The 17997-nt window shown below is 47.4% G+C and overlaps 1 protein-coding gene across 2 annotated transcripts; it reads right to left on the bottom strand.

Annotated features, from left to right (window-relative positions):
* Window positions 1–1380: 1380 nt before the first annotated feature.
* On the bottom strand, window positions 1381–17640 carry IRF6 (interferon regulatory factor 6). Of its 2 annotated transcripts, none has more exons than XM_010949461.3 (9): window positions 17429–17640; window positions 13528–13610; window positions 12797–12973; window positions 9079–9283; window positions 7966–8094; window positions 5788–5946; window positions 4362–4754; window positions 3545–3663; window positions 1381–2878 (listed from the first exon to the last, which is right to left on the bottom strand). In XM_010949461.3, the coding sequence occupies exons 3-9, from the start codon at window positions 12968–12970 to the stop codon at window positions 2654–2656; spliced, it is 1404 nt and encodes a 467-aa protein (XP_010947763.1). In that variant the 5' UTR covers window positions 12971–12973; window positions 13528–13610; window positions 17429–17640; the 3' UTR covers window positions 1381–2653. The 2 variants fall into 2 exon arrangements, with proteins under 2 accessions (XP_010947763.1, XP_074207991.1); XM_074351890.1 differs by having other exon boundaries at window positions 17592–17614.
* Between the last annotated feature and the right edge of the window lie 357 nt (window positions 17641–17997).

The raw sequence follows: 17997 nt of genomic DNA, 5'->3' as shown, positions 1-17997 counted from the left end.
GCTGGGGCTTCCAAAGGCGATAGCAGACAGTTTCCAAGAAAAAAAGGGCACCCGGCATCAGGACCAGAGAAGGAGCACTAAGGGAGATCAGTGGAAAGCCCTGCGTGCACTCTCCCAGTGTTCTTTTCTGAAAAGGATAAAAAAAAAACAAGGAAGAAGCTATGATGCTATTGTGCTAAGAGCAGCAAAGTCCAAGGCAAACGGTCCCTACCTTCAGCAAGTTTGTAGTCAAGCAGATACTGAGTTAAAACCACTCATCCATTCCTCTGATATATTCATAAACTTCCCATTAGAGTCACATACTAGAAGTTCAATCCTTCTTGGCACTTAAGAACACTGTTTTTTACACTTTGCCAGTTCACATTATCTGGGCCCCAATCCAGGTGGACAGCCTGGCTGTTAGCATCTCACAGAATAATGGGAAGGGACCAGCGTAGATCCCACAGCTTCTCTCCCAATTTATTTACTGCGGGTTCTTTTTCAGTTTGAGTTATGCAGATACAGACAGAGGCAGCCAGACATCAAGACCAAATCCCTCACTTCACCCACTCAACAAAATGCCCCCAAAATATGAAGTTTCTATACCTTGCCTGTCTCCTGCTCTCTAGAAGCCCAACTTCTGCTCACAGCTGAGCACCCAGTTTTCCCTTGGTCACACTTCAGCAACAGCATTCTCAGTAAATAAGTCCCATTGCCACCTGTGATCAAGGGGAGCTTATGGTTTTTGAAATAAAGCTGGCCCAACTTTTCAGCTAGCTCCACTTCGGGAGCAAGTAGGAGGTGGCTTGGTTTAAGGGTAGCAGACCAGACATGGACTTTCTTAACATGGCACAAATAGGTATCAGTATTCCAGAGGACGGGGGCCTGCAACCAGAGATTAGCATCTTGCTTTCCATTTAGGTCTTCAAGTTTAAATTACATATAATTTCACCTTTAAAAAGAAAAGAGCAAAAGGGTCAGAGACCAAACAAAAGTTAATACATCAGACCAGTTGGTGGCATACACCAGTCTTCACCATAATGGTTCTACACCAGTCTTCACCATAATGGTTCCCACCCAGCTACCTTCACCAGGAAGGGAGACAAGCAGGTTTGTGCTAAGTGAGCCTTTCCCAGAAGAGCACTGCTCAGCCAGCACATTCAACATCTCATTTTTCCCAAGTGCAAAAAATCCAAGTGACAGGAAGACTGGAAAAATCTCCATACGAGGGGGAATGGTCCCTGTTTCCTCTGTAGTCAGAGGAGTTTGTTCTGGATGCCCAGCTCACTCCCAGGTCTTCCTCAAAGCAGGAAAAAAAGAGAAAGAGAGCTCTCTCCTCTTCGAAGGCTATCACCAGGTCTGTACTCTCATCTACCACACACACACACACATACACAGCAGTATGGACATACCTCATTTTATTGTGTTTCGCTTTATTGCAATTTGCATGTCCTGTGTTTCTTACCAATTGAAAGTCTGTAGCCAATCTACATCAAGCAACCCTATTGGTGCCATTGTTCCAAAAGCATTTGCTCACATCGTGTCTCTGTGTCACATCTTGATAATTCTCACAACATTTAAACTTTTTAATTATTATGTTTGTTGTGGTGATCTATGATCTTTGCTGTTACTATTGCAAAAAGATTACAACTCACGGAAGGCTCAGATGTTGGTTAGCATTTTTTAGCAATCAAGCATTATTTAATTAAGATATGCACATCTGTAGTTTTAGACATAATGCTATTGCACACTTAACAGACTACAGTAGAATGTAAACATAACTGTTATATGCACTGGGAAACCAAAAAATTGGTGTGACTTGCTTTATTGCAATATTCACTTTATCACGGTGGTTCAGAACTGACCCCACAATCTCTCCGCTGTATGCCTGTATTTGAGAGGTGACAAGCTGCACACCTGATAACCAGTTCTTCTACAGAATCCCTAAGCCTTCTATGTCAACAGCTTCCCTTTAGAAGCTCAGTTTATGAGCTTTTACTCCACAGGCTGGATGACTTTCAGACTTTGGCACCTATTTCTATTTAGATATCAAGCCTGGTTCCTAAGCAACCAGCCGGCACCCCTCCCTCTCACTTCCCCCACCAGGGAGCGGGCTTACTATACTAGCAGAACAGGTCAAACGGAGATCAATCCTGGACAAATCAGTGCTTGAGGGGACTTTAATGAAAGCAAGAAAAAAATGTGGTGTAAGAACAAGGCAGAAAGGTTCTGTTCCAGGCAGTTTTGCCTTGTACAAGGAGAATGAAGTCAGCAAGTCAGAGTTTTAAAGCTGGCATTATTTCAGGCATCATTCCAGCTCCTTCACTTGAACAGTACTGAATCTGAAGCCCAGAGGTTAAATGACCTGGTTCAAGGTCACACCATTGGGAACAAAGCTGCAGCTAGAACCCTGGTGTGCAAACTCCCAGGCCAGATTTCCTTCTACATGACACTACCATTGGGAGGTCTAAAAAAAAAGTATGAAGGGTGATTTTTTCCATAAATTAAATCAACTTTCAAGCTAGGCATATTTGGAGAGTCAGAGAGTACTAACATTGTTAGAAAGAAGAAAGGTTTAAAAGCTAGTTAAATCTGAATAATAAAAAATATCCCTATGTACAATCTTGTAAAAAAAAAAAAAAAAAAAGAAAGAGAAGGAAGATGGCATTCGTGATTACTGGGCCGGCAGGGCAGGGGGCAGCTGCATGCTGGGGGTGGGCTGCATGGGCTGCCAGCTTTCCTGGGTTTGGAGGATGCGATACAGCTGCTTCAGCTGAGCAACAATGTTATCCTTGATGTCTGGAGTTGAGATCTGCAGGCGGACACTGCCACTGTCAAAGGATCGTGTGAAATCACCAGAGAACATCTCATAGATCATCCGAGCCACCACTGGAATGACCTGTTCAGAACACAGAGCACACCAGTATCTACTGATAAAAGGGTATTTTTAAACAGCAGGAGGAATCCAAGATTGAACGAAGGACCAGTGAGGCCATGGGGAAGCCCCCCTCCACTCTTAAGTTCTAGATGCAGAATATGCCTTCATCTCTCTGGACCATCCTGCCAAGGTTCACTTTAGAATTTGGTTCAAATGAAGGTAAAGAACCTAGATGTAGCATCACATCATATGCCTAAATAAATAACTGCTTCTTTAGCAAGACTTTTACCCAAATTTCATGTATTGCCTGTCCTGTTGCACAAATCCACAGCCAAATCCAAGTGGTCTTGCTGCCATTTCCTCAAATAAGAACATGTTCTTAAAAGTTACTCAAAAGGTTTTTCTAAAAGAGCTGGAAAGAGTCATATCCTGTTAGGTTTCAGCAAGACTCCAATGTCAGTAAGAGAATAAGGTCTCCATTGAATCAGGCATTCCTCCACTTTGAGGACCCGGTATTCTCCAGCCTGGTCCTACTGTACAATGTACAAAGCTTGAGTCGCTACCCCATCTGATGGGATTAAAACTCACCCAGGCTCATGGCTCCTCACTCAGGGTTCAATCCCAGACCTAGAGGCTAAAGCACTGATAGAAAGGCAAAGAATTGTTGACACATTATTATCTTCTCACCTGAACCAAGATGAGCTTCCTTTCCAGGGGTTTCCCATCTGGCCATTCTTCCCCAAAGCATAAGTAGATCTCAAACGGTGGCTGCTTCTCTATCTGTCCTTTCTGGTGGGCAATAAGATCTGCAGAATGTGGAAGAGCAGTTAAGTGTACCAGGTCATTCCATATCTACTCAGTAAATACCCTCTTTCATGCTGTCCAGTATAGTAGCCACCAGCCACAACATGTGGCTAGTAAATCTAAATTAATTAAAATTAAATACTTTCTTAGTCACATGTGTCACATTTACATAATAGCCACACGTGGCTAGTGGCCACCATATTGAACAACACAAAGATAGAACATTTTCATCATTTCAGAGAATTCCATCGGACATCACTTAAACTAGACGTGGGGTTCAAATCACACTGGAAAAGTCACATCTCAGTGCTCTCTCTAAACATGTCTGCTTGAATTTGCCACTCAGATATGTCCCAAATGAGAAGAGTATATGTTTTGCCGATTTTGATGAACAGGGTCACCCTCCAAAGTTAAGGAGAAGCTTGTAGAATTTGGGGAGCAATGACAAGACTGTCTCCCTCTTCTGGCAATAAAGGAGCCACAGCCAACCTAAAACTGGCTTCAAATACATAGCTCTGCAGTGGAACAACCTTCTTTGTTGCCCAGGTCACTTTTAGAGTCAAGGTTCTCTTCTACCTTGACTTCCTGCAGAAGAAATTTCTTGGTTAAGATCTTTGCAGAGCCAGGAAAGGGGGGCAGGAAGGAGGAAGACATACTTCTGGGGAGCAGTTCCCATCCTCAATCATCTGAAAAGACTCACCACTAAGGAACGTTTCCAGACAAAATAGCTTGACTTTCTTTTGTCTCTCAATCAGGTTGGGGGCAACAAGCGATGGGGCACATGGCCCAGACCAGTACACCTTGCACTGGCACAGCCTGATGGCATAAATGGCATGACCGCTGACCTCCAGGATCAGTCCTCTGTCCATGACGTCTAGCAGCTTGCTGGTGAACAGCTTCTGCTTCTCATTGGTGATATGCTCTGGACCTGGGAACTTGACCTGCTCCAGGCTGACGGGACCAAAGAGCTCTTCCTGGTCAGGCATGGGACCCAGGTCTCCATAGAAGAGCCGGCAGCCCTGGGGGTTGCTCACGGTCATGGTCTGCCCATACTCCTTCCCACGGTACTGAAACTTGATGTCCAGGTCAGTCACTGCAAGGTGAGAGAGGACAGTGAGACTCCTGCCCTGCTGCTCTGCCTGTCCATCCCTAGGACTTCTGCAGGTCCGTCAAGATCAAGCCACCTTTCAACCAGCATTCAGGAAGGCCACTGCTATAGTTATCCTTCCTGGAATAAAGGGAGACATCAACACATCCCTGGAATGGTCACTCAAAAGGCTGCCTTGAAGCAAACAATTCAAAGTCCATCTATACTATCTCTGTTCAGTCACCACACCCTAATAGCTAGAATTTCTCCAACCAAAGTGCTGGGTCCTGATCTCCCCATTTTGTAAGGACTGAGTCTTCACATCACTAGGCACTGGAAGGAGCTAAAAACTAAGGCACCTGGTTTGTGTACCATTTTTGGCTCACTGTTTAAAAATACAGGAGGAACAAGTACTGAAAAGTATACATATGAGCACTCACTGTTGATCTCTGCTAAAAATAGATCATAGAAGGACATAGTTCACAGCAAAGTAAATTTTCACTCAGCAAGTGTACACTGAAACCTTTAAGTCTTATCAAAGTTATCAGCCTCTTGGACAAGATGTTAGTATTCACACCGCCCACCACGTGTACTGTGAAAGGGAGATGGAGCAATGGCATTGATTCTTCACTGAGCTGTATCTGCCCAGTTCAGAAAGAGATTTTCTCTGGGTCCTAAAGCCTCTCAAAATCCAAGAGCCTCCTTGACCAAATCCAAAGCCATTAACTTCCCTATCCCACAACTGGCCTTGTCCCCAAATGCCTGGCCAAACTGATAAACCCAGGCCTTCCCACCCACCCAAGAGGTGAATAACCAACAGCTGCACTGCAACCAATCAGAGCATCCCCAGGGCCAAGTAGGTATGGGCTTGTATTTCTTTACTTCTTCCCTGGTGACTCATCAGCCAGCCAGGAACCAGACACAGAGGCTCCCTGGGGGACTATTCTATACATGGCAAAGACACAGAGGCAGAAGGTGGGGCAGGAAATGGACTATAATAGGAGCTGAAGACCCAGCTAGAAAACCAAGGCTCACTTACTTGGGAGGGAGCTGATCCACAACTCCGGAGAGCTATAGAAAGGCTGTATGGGTGCCTGGGGCACTTCCATCTCCAGAGGCTCGGTTTTGGGCCACACTGCTTCGGGGCTGCAGTTGCCCACGCTGCAGTTGCCCACGCTGGCTGGTGCCATGGGAGAACCTAGAACAGAGGGATGTGGGTGAGCAGGCAGGGGCACCGCACACAAGCACATCGAAAACCTGAAAGGTCAACTCGTAAGAGTCCCACGACTCAGTGTGGCAGCCCGTCAATGATTCCCCCAACAAACACAAAAAGCCGTAAGGTTCCCTTGCTTCTGCTTCCTAATCTTGTTAGTTCTTTCAAACTCATAATTCTGAAAACATGCATTTGCTGATGATTAACAGACAAGTGAGTTTTCTCTGGGGTTAAATTAAAATGCACATGAATGAGAGGTTCCCTGTTGCAAAATCTGAACCCAGCAATTAAGTAGAAGCTGGTTATCTTCTATAAAGTGAACTCAACTGAATTAGTTGATTAGCTTCAAGTAAATGTTAATGAATAAAAATTCCTTTTAAAATAAACAAATACGTTTACCTGCATGAAACATGTGGAAGGATACTCAAGAACCTGGAAAGATTTGTCTCCTTCAGGGAAGGAACTGGGATGTTCAGAGACAGGATGGAAGGAAAGCCTTTCAGCTGATTACCTTTTGGTACCATTATGACTTTTAAACCAGGTAAGAATATTATTTATTCAAAAGGATCCAGTTAAAGCTTTTAAGAGAGAGAATGAAAAGCCCATCCTACTTTCCTGCTATTGTCAAAATTGGCTTTCTCCAAAGTCTACAGATTTTTCCTCCTAGCCTCATCTTTTTGGCATCTATTCTTCAATAATTCTTCTTCCTCTGCCCAACAGCTCTGCAATCACAGAGGTTAATGTTTCTTTGACCCTCTGTGTACAAGTCTGGCTGAATCTACATACCCATTTTACTTTTTTGTATTCAATATATGCTCATGTTTCCATAAAGGATCCAAAATGGCCCATGACATAAGGCCACACAACATCAGCTTGAATAAAATGTGAAAAGAAATAGGAAATCAGGATCCTGGAAATAGGTTGCATCCTTTTAAGGGGTGAGAATGACTGACTGAGTCAACCAAGGATTTGGGAGAGGATCTCATATTTCCAAATGTCCAACTCTAAAAATTTTGCTAAGTGGGACTGTAGCTTGTGGCCATACTGACCCGAGAGAGTATTATGATATTTTTCTTTACTCATCACTTGGATGCAAAGTTATAAATGACAAGGTAAGTGAAGGGGGAAAAGTAGACAGCTAAGAATCATTTTCTGACTCTCAAAGGTAGGGACCTCACCTAGAGTAGGGTACTCCAAAATCCTAAAGGAATCATCTTGATTTACTAAATTTTCTAGGTGGCACAAGTCTCTGTCATTTGACCCGTAGCAGCCAGATGGAACTTAGAAAGGCAGTGAAAAGCTGCTCAACTGAATGCACGTCATGTGACCAGGAGCATGTCAGTTCAAGTGAAGATGCTGTGGAAGGGCAATACACCTTGTGTTTGAGCATCTTCAGGATGTGCAATGGGAGATTCAGTACCTGCTGTGTCACACAGGGACCCATCAGCCTCTAAACTCATTTTTCCTAGGAAGCTGAATTCCAAAAGTCCATTAAAAAAAAAATAAGATAAAGCCTCTAGTAGATAAATTCTATCAGAGCCTAGTATTAAGAGCTGTAGAAGTCGCAAGTTTCCCATGATACAGCCTTAGCAGAGTAGATCCTGTTAAGCAAGTGACAGAAAATTTATACCAAGAGAAAAGGTGGAGGAATCTGTCTACAATTCATGAAAATGATGTCTGCACTTGACCTGATGGAAATCGGCAAAATTCATAACAGCTGATATATTTGCATGTGGAACTGAGAATGAATTTAAATTTTTAATTTCTCTGAATTATCACATAAGATTCAGAAGATGCTCTCTCTGCCTAGAAGCCACCCCACTGGGGTAACTGGGCCTGAGGAGTTCCTTTGCCTATGACCCCTACCTGCTAACAGACTGGCAGCCTGGCCTCAAAATCCAGTCACTGCTCCCAGTGCAGTGGTGGCTGAGCGGTCAACAGCTGCAAAGTCAAAGCCCCTTACAACCTCCTCATCCCTCTGTGCCACCCACTGCCCCTACTCACCATTGATGTTCAGGAAGGGGAAGGTGTCCTGGATGGGAACGTGGTGCTGTGACTGGTCGAGCTCATCTTCCTCATCTTCGTCATCCACATCATTATCCTTCTCATCCCAAGGAGCAGATCCAGTGGATCCTACCCAAGAAACAGACATACAAGCCCGTAAGTGGGCCGCTCAGGCTGCACTGCCACCCCTGCAGCTGACCCACTGTGCCAGCTAGGGAGTGCCAGTGAGTTCAGTGTGCACCCCCAGTGCCCTAGCCAAAGAGTGGGAACCAAGAGTTCACCCCAGTTCCAACTCTTCCTACAGAGCCCGAGTGCAAGCTCGTCCTCTCCTATCCAGGAGCTGCAGACCCTAGTCCCTTCTCCTGGAAATCTTTTAATTCCTACTCTACACCTCTTCCTACACTTTAGCACCCTTTTTAAGGACTCATGGACTGCAACTTCTCTCCTCTGTAAGCTTAAATGTGAGGACAGACCCTTCTCTCATGGCAGGGCCTCACTGGATTCACTGGAGGCCAAGTCTCAATTATCTGGCTCATAATCAGAACTCGTTAAACATTGAGTAAATAGGAGGATTGGGTAGTATTCTTCTAACAAAAGTGACCTACAAATTAAATGATCACTCACCCATCGTTCATAAAGAGAACTTAATAGCTGTCACATGTCATGTCAACTGATTCTCAGACTAGCCTTTGAAGTAGGCAGGAAAGCTGAGAGCCCAGGTTTCACAGTGGAAGAAACTGAGGCTCAAAAGTTCAAAGGGCTGGATTCAATGTCCCACAGGTAGTGAAGTGAAAAGAACCAGGGTTAGAACTCAAACCTTCTAAGTTTTAATCCCTCTTTATTCTGAACTATCTGGCCTCTCTTCTCAGTGCTGAGTCCCACGAGAAGCTATTTTTATAGAACTCTATACTCCCTCTACTTTCTAATGCTTTACTGTTCCACTGAGTGAGCAGGAAGACTTTGCCGAGTTTCTGTCTTTTGTTCTCTGGGCCCTTCCTAGGGAAAGGCTTTCTTGTCTACCAGTCGTAAACTCTGGCAGCAAGGCATTTTTCAAGTCAACTGTCTCTTTAAGGGTCCAGCCCGGAGCCTTCTCCCCAGCAGCTGGGTCCTCACCTGGGTTAATGATTGAGCCCTGGGGCTGGGGGATGTCACACACTTGATATATTTTCACTGGGTTCATGGGCACCTCCTTGGTGCCATCGTACATCAGGTTGAATTCCCTGCTCTTGTTGAGAGCACAGCGGAGCTGGGCCTTCCATTTAGCTGGGTCAGGGTCATCCACCCCTTCCTGGTACTTTCCGGTCTCCACGGCCCAGGCCTGAAGGATAGGAAACTGCAGTGAGTGCCTGTTGTGGCCCAGAAACTGCAAAGTGTGCCCACCTTCCCTCATACAGACAAGACATACACACCCCAGCCTGACTGCCCCATCATCCCAACCCCAAAGTAGAGAGCCTGCAGCAGGAAACACCACCCTGGGGACCAGGCAAGGCAGGGCCCAAGGGAAACAAAGCCACACACAAATACCGTCTTTTGAAAAGAGGAGACTTATCTCAAGTGTTGGTGCCAGCACCACCTGTCAAGACTACAATGGCCATAATGAAGGGCTGAAAAGAGAAGTCTGGAACAAATACACACCAAAATGCCAATGGTAAATGTAGAGAGAGGATTTCAGGTAGTTTCTTTTTAACTTAGTTGGTCCCCTGTCAGTCTTTAATCCGATGCCCAAATAACTTTAGAAACCAAGTGCCTTTAGGGGTAACAGCCTGTAGGAAGGCAGGAAGCATACTCTGGGGGTTCAGTTTGCTTCACCTTGAGGCTGAGGGCCCCAAGTCCTAATAAACTCACACCCCCTGCCTCTCCCTACGTCTTCAAACTCCCACGTGGAAAGACTTTGCTGGAAACACCAGTGGTTGGTGGCCAGGGCTAAGACCACTTTGGCCCCACCTCTCTGGTTTTCCATTTCCAGGGCTAACAGGCATTTATGTTTCTGCTCACGGAAGGTCCGCCCTCTCCCACGGCAAATGTATTCTCAGATCTCTACGCTTTCTTCAGGAGTGTGACATACGTTCTTGTGCAGAAAAGGGGGGTATCATTGGCAGAGTTCAGGATCAGGAAGCACACACCAGCTTGTTCCAGTGGATAGGGAATATCATTCGTCCAATCCCAAATCCTTGCCTCTGCTCCTGACCACAGGCTTCTTCCTCAAGCCAAAATGGAATTTTTCTGCCCCATCCTTTGAGATCTCTGGTCTCCCTCAGTCACTCCGTGCAGAGCCTCAGAATCATGAGGCAGTTTCCTCCAATAGCTAATCTAAATCCTTCTCCTCCAAGTCACTCACTTGTTCTTACCATTTTCCCAGAGCCAGGGGCTCCTCCGCTAGTTTTGCAGTATGGGATGAAGAGGTTTGACAAAGTTGCTGCCCTGGGTGGGCGACTCAGTAGGCACCATTCCATCCAGCCCTCTGCAGGGGATTTCAACCTCACTGGTCCTTAGTGTCGGAGAGGCACGTCTCCAGTTGTGCCTGGTGGTACCTGGCTGCTGTTGTCCCCTCTGTTTGTTTGATGCTCGCTGTCCACTCCCCCGCTGGCCCCACCCAGCTGGCTGACACTGTGCTGACTTTGGCCCAGGTCTGCAAATTTCTGTGGCTCCCCAAATCCCTGCCCTTCCACAGAGAGCAGCCAGACTAACCCAGAACCACAGCACCAGCCTTCCTGCTCACAACGCAGCCACTCCCCAGGGCCCAATCAGGTGGTGCTAAGGACCCAAGGCTGAGGCAGCAGAGTGGTACCCACCACATGGCAATCACTGTGATCCAGAATCACTCCTTGTTCAAACCCATTCTGAGTCTTGCTTCTGAGATTTTGGTCACTGGGTGGGCCCCTATTTCTCTACCTAAAATGGACATAGTCTCTGCATTTGTATGGTAATTTACAAGTCCCTTCCCACACTTTATTTCACTCAATTCCCACAACAATCCTGTGAGGCAGGCAAGACTGGTTTCATCCCCATTGTACTGAAGGGGACGCTAAAGCCCAAAGAGATTATGTGACTTGTCCAAGACCACACGTGCAATTGATGGTAGCAGGATCTGAAGCCAGGACTTCCGACTGCTGGTCAGAAAGGGCTGTATGAAAATGGGGGACCAGACAGGCCTGGGTTCAAATCCTGGCCCCATCACTTATTGGCTGTGTGATTTGGGCAAATTATGTAGCCTCTCTCAGACTCAGCTTTCGCATCTACAACATGAGGGTGACGCCCCCCCTTAAACAGTTGTCGAGAACTAAATGAGATAATGGTCACAGGGTATACAGTAGGCACTCACTTAATGCTAGTCGTCACTCCCCACACCCCACATCCTGCCAGAAGCCTGTCAGAATTTGGGATCTGTGAAAGCACCTCCCTCTTCTCCTGACTCCCAAGGCCCTCTCTTAGCATTCTGTAAACAGATACACAGATATAAATAAGACAAAGTAGCTCCCCACAGACTTCCTTAAGCCCTAAGCACACAGATCACTCTCGTGAGCGGGGCTTTCAGGAACCAGCCTCTTCCCCGACAGCCAGCTGCCACCAGACGCTTCAACAGCAAAGTCAGTTTCAGACCAGGGCCACAGCGAGAGGCCAGCTGGGCCAAGGCAGGCCCATTCCCCCTCTGATGCCAGCTCGAATAATGGATGCTGGTTTACAGATGTTCCCCTTATCACTTTTACATCATTATGTAATTTTTAAATTAAAAGCATTTCTTTACTTGCTAAGTACTCTCGGGCCAATTTTCTCTCCACCTCTCGTCTCTCTGCTTAATATAACTGAGCTGGGCAGGAAACAACTCCAGGATGGCCCTCCTTTGAGATATGCGCCCGCCTTTCCCACTACAATCTCAGCAAGAACGCTGGGGCATCAACCTTGAGAGGCCCAGGGTAGGGACTGGATTTTACCTCTGATTTCTAACTTATAGTCAGGGAAGAAATGGGTAAACTCACTTCTCCATGTCTTGAGGGTGCAGAAACTAAAGCTACACAAGAGGTGGAAGACTGACCAGTGCAGAGAAGCTGCTCTGCATCAGAGGCACAGGCTTCAGAATTACAAACCACAGAACACCCTTCCCACGAGCAGTTTCCCACCTACTTCTGTCTGAGACTTTGGCTTCACTTTAATTTTGTAAAATGCCACGTGATTAAGTCTTATTTCCAGTTAAGCAAAATAACTCTCATATCAGAGCTATTCTTTATTTAAGAAAACATATTTATAGAATAAAAAAGTTTGTAATTAAGTCATCTTTTAAGTGGAGGTTACAGATGGGGCAAAATATTTTAATTTCAAAAGAAAAACAAGCAGAGGGCCCTCAAGACCCACCCTCCAGGCCATGTTAGGGGCATGCTCACTCTCAGAGGTTCTGCCCTGGTCTGGATAACCATTTCCCTGGCCCAAGCACCTCCCTCCAAAGCAGAACACCTAGTGAATGAAGGGGAAGTGTCAATTGTTGGCTGACCCTTGGGAGCTCTAGGAACAAACACATCCTACCCACACTTCCAGGAGTTTAGGCAACTGCACCAGGGATCCTTTGGGACATGACTTTGTGAGTTGAGTACCTTTGACCGATGGGAAAGATGGGAAAGAATATATGACCTCAACCATAACAGACGTGCCCCAACAAGAGAAATTACTATGCCGGCTAAGTTTGCTCCCCCCCTACATCATAAACATTCTTTCTGTTGCATCAGCAACAGATCTAGTACATTCCTCGTGCCAAAATTGAAAACAGAACAGAACAAGGAACCAGAAAGGTCAGAGAGAACTGGAAAACATTTCGAGTCAGATTCTAGAAGACGTTTACCTTGAAAATGGTATTTTCTTCCTCCTGTTGGGGGCTATGCCGGGTGGCATGTTTCCAGGGAATCTGGAAGCGTTTGGAGTCTCTGTGTAGCCAGATGAGCCCAGGGTACAGGCCACTGTCCACTTGGGCCACCAGCCAAGGCTTCAGCCGAACTCTGCGGGGGTGGAGGGCCATGATCTGGGTTGGGGGGAGGGGGGAGAAGTAGAGAAAGCAGGAGTATTAGGCCAGCCCCTGGGAAAAGTTCCCAGCCACTGTTCCCGCTTGATAGGGCTACAGTTTCATTAGATTACTGCCAAGAAACTGAATATGGGAATCAACTGTGCCAGCTGGGGAAGAAAAGAAGAGAGGTTAAAAGGTTCTTTTGATTCTTATTCCAAAGCCATTTATACTTCATGCTCTAGCCAAATCAGACTTATCACGTAAGTAGATCGCATTTCTTCTGTTTAAATCCTGAAGCAGAAAAATAAAAAGATGATGTCATCCCTACTGGAACATAGTCCTTCGTGAAGTACCAAGGGCTTTGGAAGAGAAGGGAAATTGCTCTTTTTAATCTCATCTCAGGAGAGGGAAGAAAAAAGTTACGGAAACAGCGAGGATATGGGCAAGAACTTGAGGCACACTCTCTTTTTAGACAACTAAGGCGAGTGGGAATATTTTCGTAAGAAATGACAGCATCGTGATGAGAGAAAAGTAAGCGAGGGACAGGTCCTGGTTCCAAAGTCCTCACTTACATAGATGAGCAGGCAGTGTATCCACGGGGATCTGAGAGCTGGGCCTCAAGTCAGCTTTCCTTTCTCTGGATCACTCAAAGTTTCTGTACAAAAAAAAAGGGGGGGGGGTCCAAGCTGGTTATCCACAAGACAATGCAGTGTCTGGGAGAAGGCTTGGGAGCAGTGGAGACAAAGCCTGAGAACCCTTCCCTGTAACTGAGTCTGAGAAAGCTCAGAAGCCCTGCCAGGGCAGCCTCCTCACCCGGGTCTGTTTATCTACCCACAGAGACTGAGATGAACTGATTGGCTGCAGGAGCCAGCCTGGGTAAAGTCTGCAATTGATTCTCATAAAAATACAAGGGCAGAGCGAAGCGTAGCAGAGAACATCCAGCAGTAGCCAGCACTCACAGCGGGGAAACAAAAGCCTGCCCAGATTGGGCGCCTAAAGGAAAGACCATCACTGGACAACTGGTTGCCTGGGATGTTGTGTCTAGCTCTTTTGGTGTTCTTATTTGACTTTGTTTTTTAGCTCGGGTGAGAAAGAGATGCCTGCAAAATAATGTTCATTCAACAAATATTTGATCGTCAGCTCCTGTGTGACAAGCACAGTGTTAGTTACCAAACACCATGTTTTCATCAGACTTCCTGAAGAAATCCACGCTGGAGCTGCTCAAACCCCATAATGGCATGAGGAAAGGGACATAACTGAGTCACCTTCACACCAGAAAGATTCCCACATGGATCACAGTTCGGAAACCAAACCAGTTGAGTTAGCTGGGGGCTCCCACTTGGAGGAGCTTAGCTGAGGCGGTTGCCCCCGTAACCCCACTTCTCTCCCCAGCCAGGTACCCAACAAGCAGGAAAACTCAAACCCAACTCAAACCCAACTCGGCCACTGGCACTTTAGGAGCAAGGCTGGACCTGCTCTCACCTGAGCCTTCTGACCCAGTTACCAAGTCCTGCAACTGAAACTCTCCCCCTGGGAGCAAAGCTCACAGTGGGCATGTGACGTGGCTCTAGTGCCCCCCACCCCCAAGTTCTTGGCCTTAGTTTAGGTGGCTTTGTAGGGCAGCAAGTCAAGCCATCACACCCCAAAGAACATTTACCTCACAAGGAGGAGGGAATGCATATTCTCCCCAGGGCAAGTTCTAGCCTCCTCGTCCTCAGTCCTGGCCTCTGTGAGGGGGATGGGGCGAGGGAAAAACAAAGAGAAAAGGGAAGTGGGCAGCAAACTGGTCAACCTAGTGAGGGACTTTTGAGAATTTCTATTGCAATACTGGTCAGTCCCTCCCCTGAGCCTTGCTGACACGTCAATTCTGCCTCTTGACGCATCACGGGCTTTGAAGAAAAGGCCTCATCCTAGCTGATCCACAGCACATCAAGAAAAAATTAAGACAACCAGGCCAACACAAGGAACTGCACATAGAGATGGGGAGGGAGACGCAGCCACCCATGGAGATCGAAGATTAAGATCTAGAGCCCTGTGTTCTCACCATTCTCCCAACATGGCACCACATAGGATGGCACCTGCCCCAGCCTCCTCCTCCAGGCCCCACCTCCAGCCGGGCTAACCCTGTCCATCTTCGGAAAGTCAGCCAAGATCTCCTCCACCTGCCACCCAGTAACGAAGATGATAAAAACGGGCAGAGAGGGAAAAAACTGGAAGCAACTGAAATAACAGAGGAACATGGCTAACAAAACATTCATAGGCTGCTGCATTATGCAGCCATCGTGGCATCTGAAGAATTTTTACTGGATTTGGAAAAATGTTTAAATAGGTAGTTAAGGGGGGAAAAGGCATCATACCATATTGACTGGACAGTAGTGTCTCCATCTTGTAACATAACATGCACTTGCATACATACACACATAGAATAAAAAAAGGGAAAGAAATAATACACCAATGCAATAAGAAGTTCTTAATGGTAACCTGGTGATAGGATTATGGGTGAATTTTATACTTGCCTATATACTTTCATATAGGATCCACATTTTCCTACAATGACATGTTTTGATTCATAACTTAAGAACCAAACACCACAAGGAGTATTTTTTAACCACAGGAAGCTAAGACATTTCTTGGCCATTGGAAGGTATAAAAGATGATGGCCTTCAGCTAATTAAACCATGGTAACAACAACCCTTTTTATCTACATAGGCTTTACAGTTTTTATGTGCAGTTTTACTTAAGTGTCTGATTTCATCCTCATGATGTGGAGGTAGTATTACTATCATCCCCATTTTACAGCTGAGTTAACTGAGGCACAGAAAAGTACTTTACCTGGGGGCTGGACCCAACACTTCTAAGTCAGAGTGTGCTGTACCAAATCCTGCCACTACACTCAGACTTCTAAGTCCTTCCCTTCTATACACCAAGAAAGTAAACCAAAAACATCAACAAAGATCCAAGCAACACAGAGGGCCAATGAAGTGGTTAGGGAGGAGCTGCATGACACCCACCCCAAACACACCTAAACCAGAGTTCTCTTTCAAAATACTCTCACCACTCAAATCCCAATGCCCATAGAACTACCCTAGCCTACCTGAACTCATCCCTGGTATCTCTAGCTGCCATCAAAGTGAAATTCAAGGCCTGTGTCTCCACCAAGTATTCAACCAGCCAAAGAACAAAGATGCTAACCCATCCACTCCCCTCACGTGGGGAAGTTTTCAATCTCCCCAAGGCATGAACCATCCTCTCTCACACCCCTACTCAAGGGAAGAGATCCCCTATAAACATCCCTACTGCACCTCTGCAGCCCCTGCCCAGACCAGTTTTCAGGGACACCACCAACCCAAAGCCAAGATTCAACTGTCAGTGGTTTTACTCAGAGTAAAACACACCCCTCATTTCTTGCAGACAGGCATCAGCGATGGTCCTGCTTTTTCCCTTCCTCCTGGAGGGACCTGAAATGCCATCTTCCAAGTTCCTCAGTTTTTCCTCCATTTAGTTTAGCTCGGTTTAGGGGTAAATTCTGGGCCACTAGCCATAATTCCTATGCCCTTCCTCCCTGCTTGATCAAAGTTGGGGGTTGGTGAGAGGGAGCTACAGGGTACTGAGCGCTGGTGTTATGCATTATAGATACATCTAACCCTAAAGGACTCTCCTAGACCAGTACCAGTCATCACCAACCCCTACTCAAACCCCTTCTCCCTCTCCCTTCCCTGGCTTCCACTTTTGACATCCACCAAGAGAGCAGGGTTGGGGCAGGGATGGGGCAGGGATGACCCCTCTTCCACACAGCTCGCTCCCTGTAAAGAGCGGCACCCCGGGCCTGCTTTCCAGCCAGGCCTGGAAGACTTTCCTCACTTCTCCACACCCTCCCTCCAGCCCCTTCAGGCAAGAGGGCCTCACCCCCAGAGCAACCACACCCGGCGCCACCCTCCCCAGGGCCTAGCTTGGCTACTTGGAAATTCACGGGTGTCTCCCAGGGCCAGGGCCAAGGGCTCGACTGTGCTAAACAAATTCCAGGAGAGAAAACACACTGGCTAAAGTTACTGGCCGTCCCTACCCTCAATTTCCCAAGACACCCACCAGGATTAAGGGCGAGCCGGCCTAAGAAATGCCCTCTTTGGGATACAGCTGGTAGGACCCGAGAGGTGGAGGCACCTGAGCTCTACCCGATGGTGGGCGGGTAGAGGCCGAGAGCAGTACATTTCAGCTGGGCAGGGAGGGAAAGGGAGTCAACAGAAGTGGGGCTGGGGGGTACTGTTGGGAAGGGCCTAGCTCTCTAGGGCTAGGACCCGTCCAAAAACCACCTGGAGCAGAGCGACGGACACCCAGCCCCAGATGGTATCCCCAAACAAACAGATGTCCTTAAGCAAACTTTCCTCACCCCACAAACCCTGGAGGGGACCCTTCTCCACCAGCGGGTGTGTTCTCCCTCCCCTTAAGCCAGTCTCCAGAAGTTGGCGTCCCCACCTTTTCCTCAATCCGGCTGCCAGAAGCGGACGTTCCTCCGAACCAACTCCCCAGTTAAGATCGTCCGTCGCCACCGCGCTCCTCCACCGGCTGGGTAAGAAACACCTGGCTCTGCGCAGGTAGGGACCGCGGGGTCCGCTCCCAGTCCCGCACCGGCCCTTACCTGCCCGGCCCAGGTGCTCCGAGATCACGTCAGAGCCTCGCCCCAGGACGCCGCAGCCCCCTCCGCCGTCCAGCCACGCCCCCAGGTGTGGCCACGCCCTCCTGCGTTCAGGATTGGCGGGTTGCGAGAAATATGATACTCTGTGTTCCTGGGCGGCTCGGCCTCGCCCAGCCCGTCCCCCACCGCCCTCCCCCGTTTCTAACCCGGGGTGAGAAAATTCCCAGACCGGGGCCTAGACTTCAACCCTCGGGGCTGGTGGTCTGGGGAACTGGAAGCAACTGGGAGGTCAGATCTAAGTCAAGGAGGTGCCTCCCCTCCTTCGTGCCCCATACTCACCCGGCGGTATGGGGACAGTTAACCACAAATAAGGGGTTAGAGATTGGGAGTTGGCCCTACTACCTGTGGG

This window comes from Camelus bactrianus, chromosome 23, assembly GCF_048773025.1.
Source record: "Camelus bactrianus isolate YW-2024 breed Bactrian camel chromosome 23, ASM4877302v1, whole genome shotgun sequence".
Lineage (NCBI taxonomy): Eukaryota > Metazoa > Chordata > Mammalia > Artiodactyla > Camelidae > Camelus > Camelus bactrianus.
Note: the sequence above shows the minus strand (reverse complement) of the source record. Positions and strands in the feature narration are given on the sequence as shown.

Bases quoted from the DNA above. Each gene is read 5' to 3' on its own strand.
- IRF6 (XM_010949461.3), bottom strand. From the start codon at position 12,970: ATGGCCCTCCACCCCCGCAGAGTTCGGCTGAAGCCTTGGCTGGTGGCC. The intron at 9,284-12,796 runs GTAAACGTCTTC...CCTATCCTTCAG, and splicing joins AAGAAAATACCATTTTCAAG to GCCTGGGCCGTGGAGACCGG. The intron at 2,879-3,544 runs GTGAGAAGATAA...TGTTCTGAACAG, and splicing joins GGAAGCTCATCTTGGTTCAG to GTCATTCCAGTGGTGGCTCG.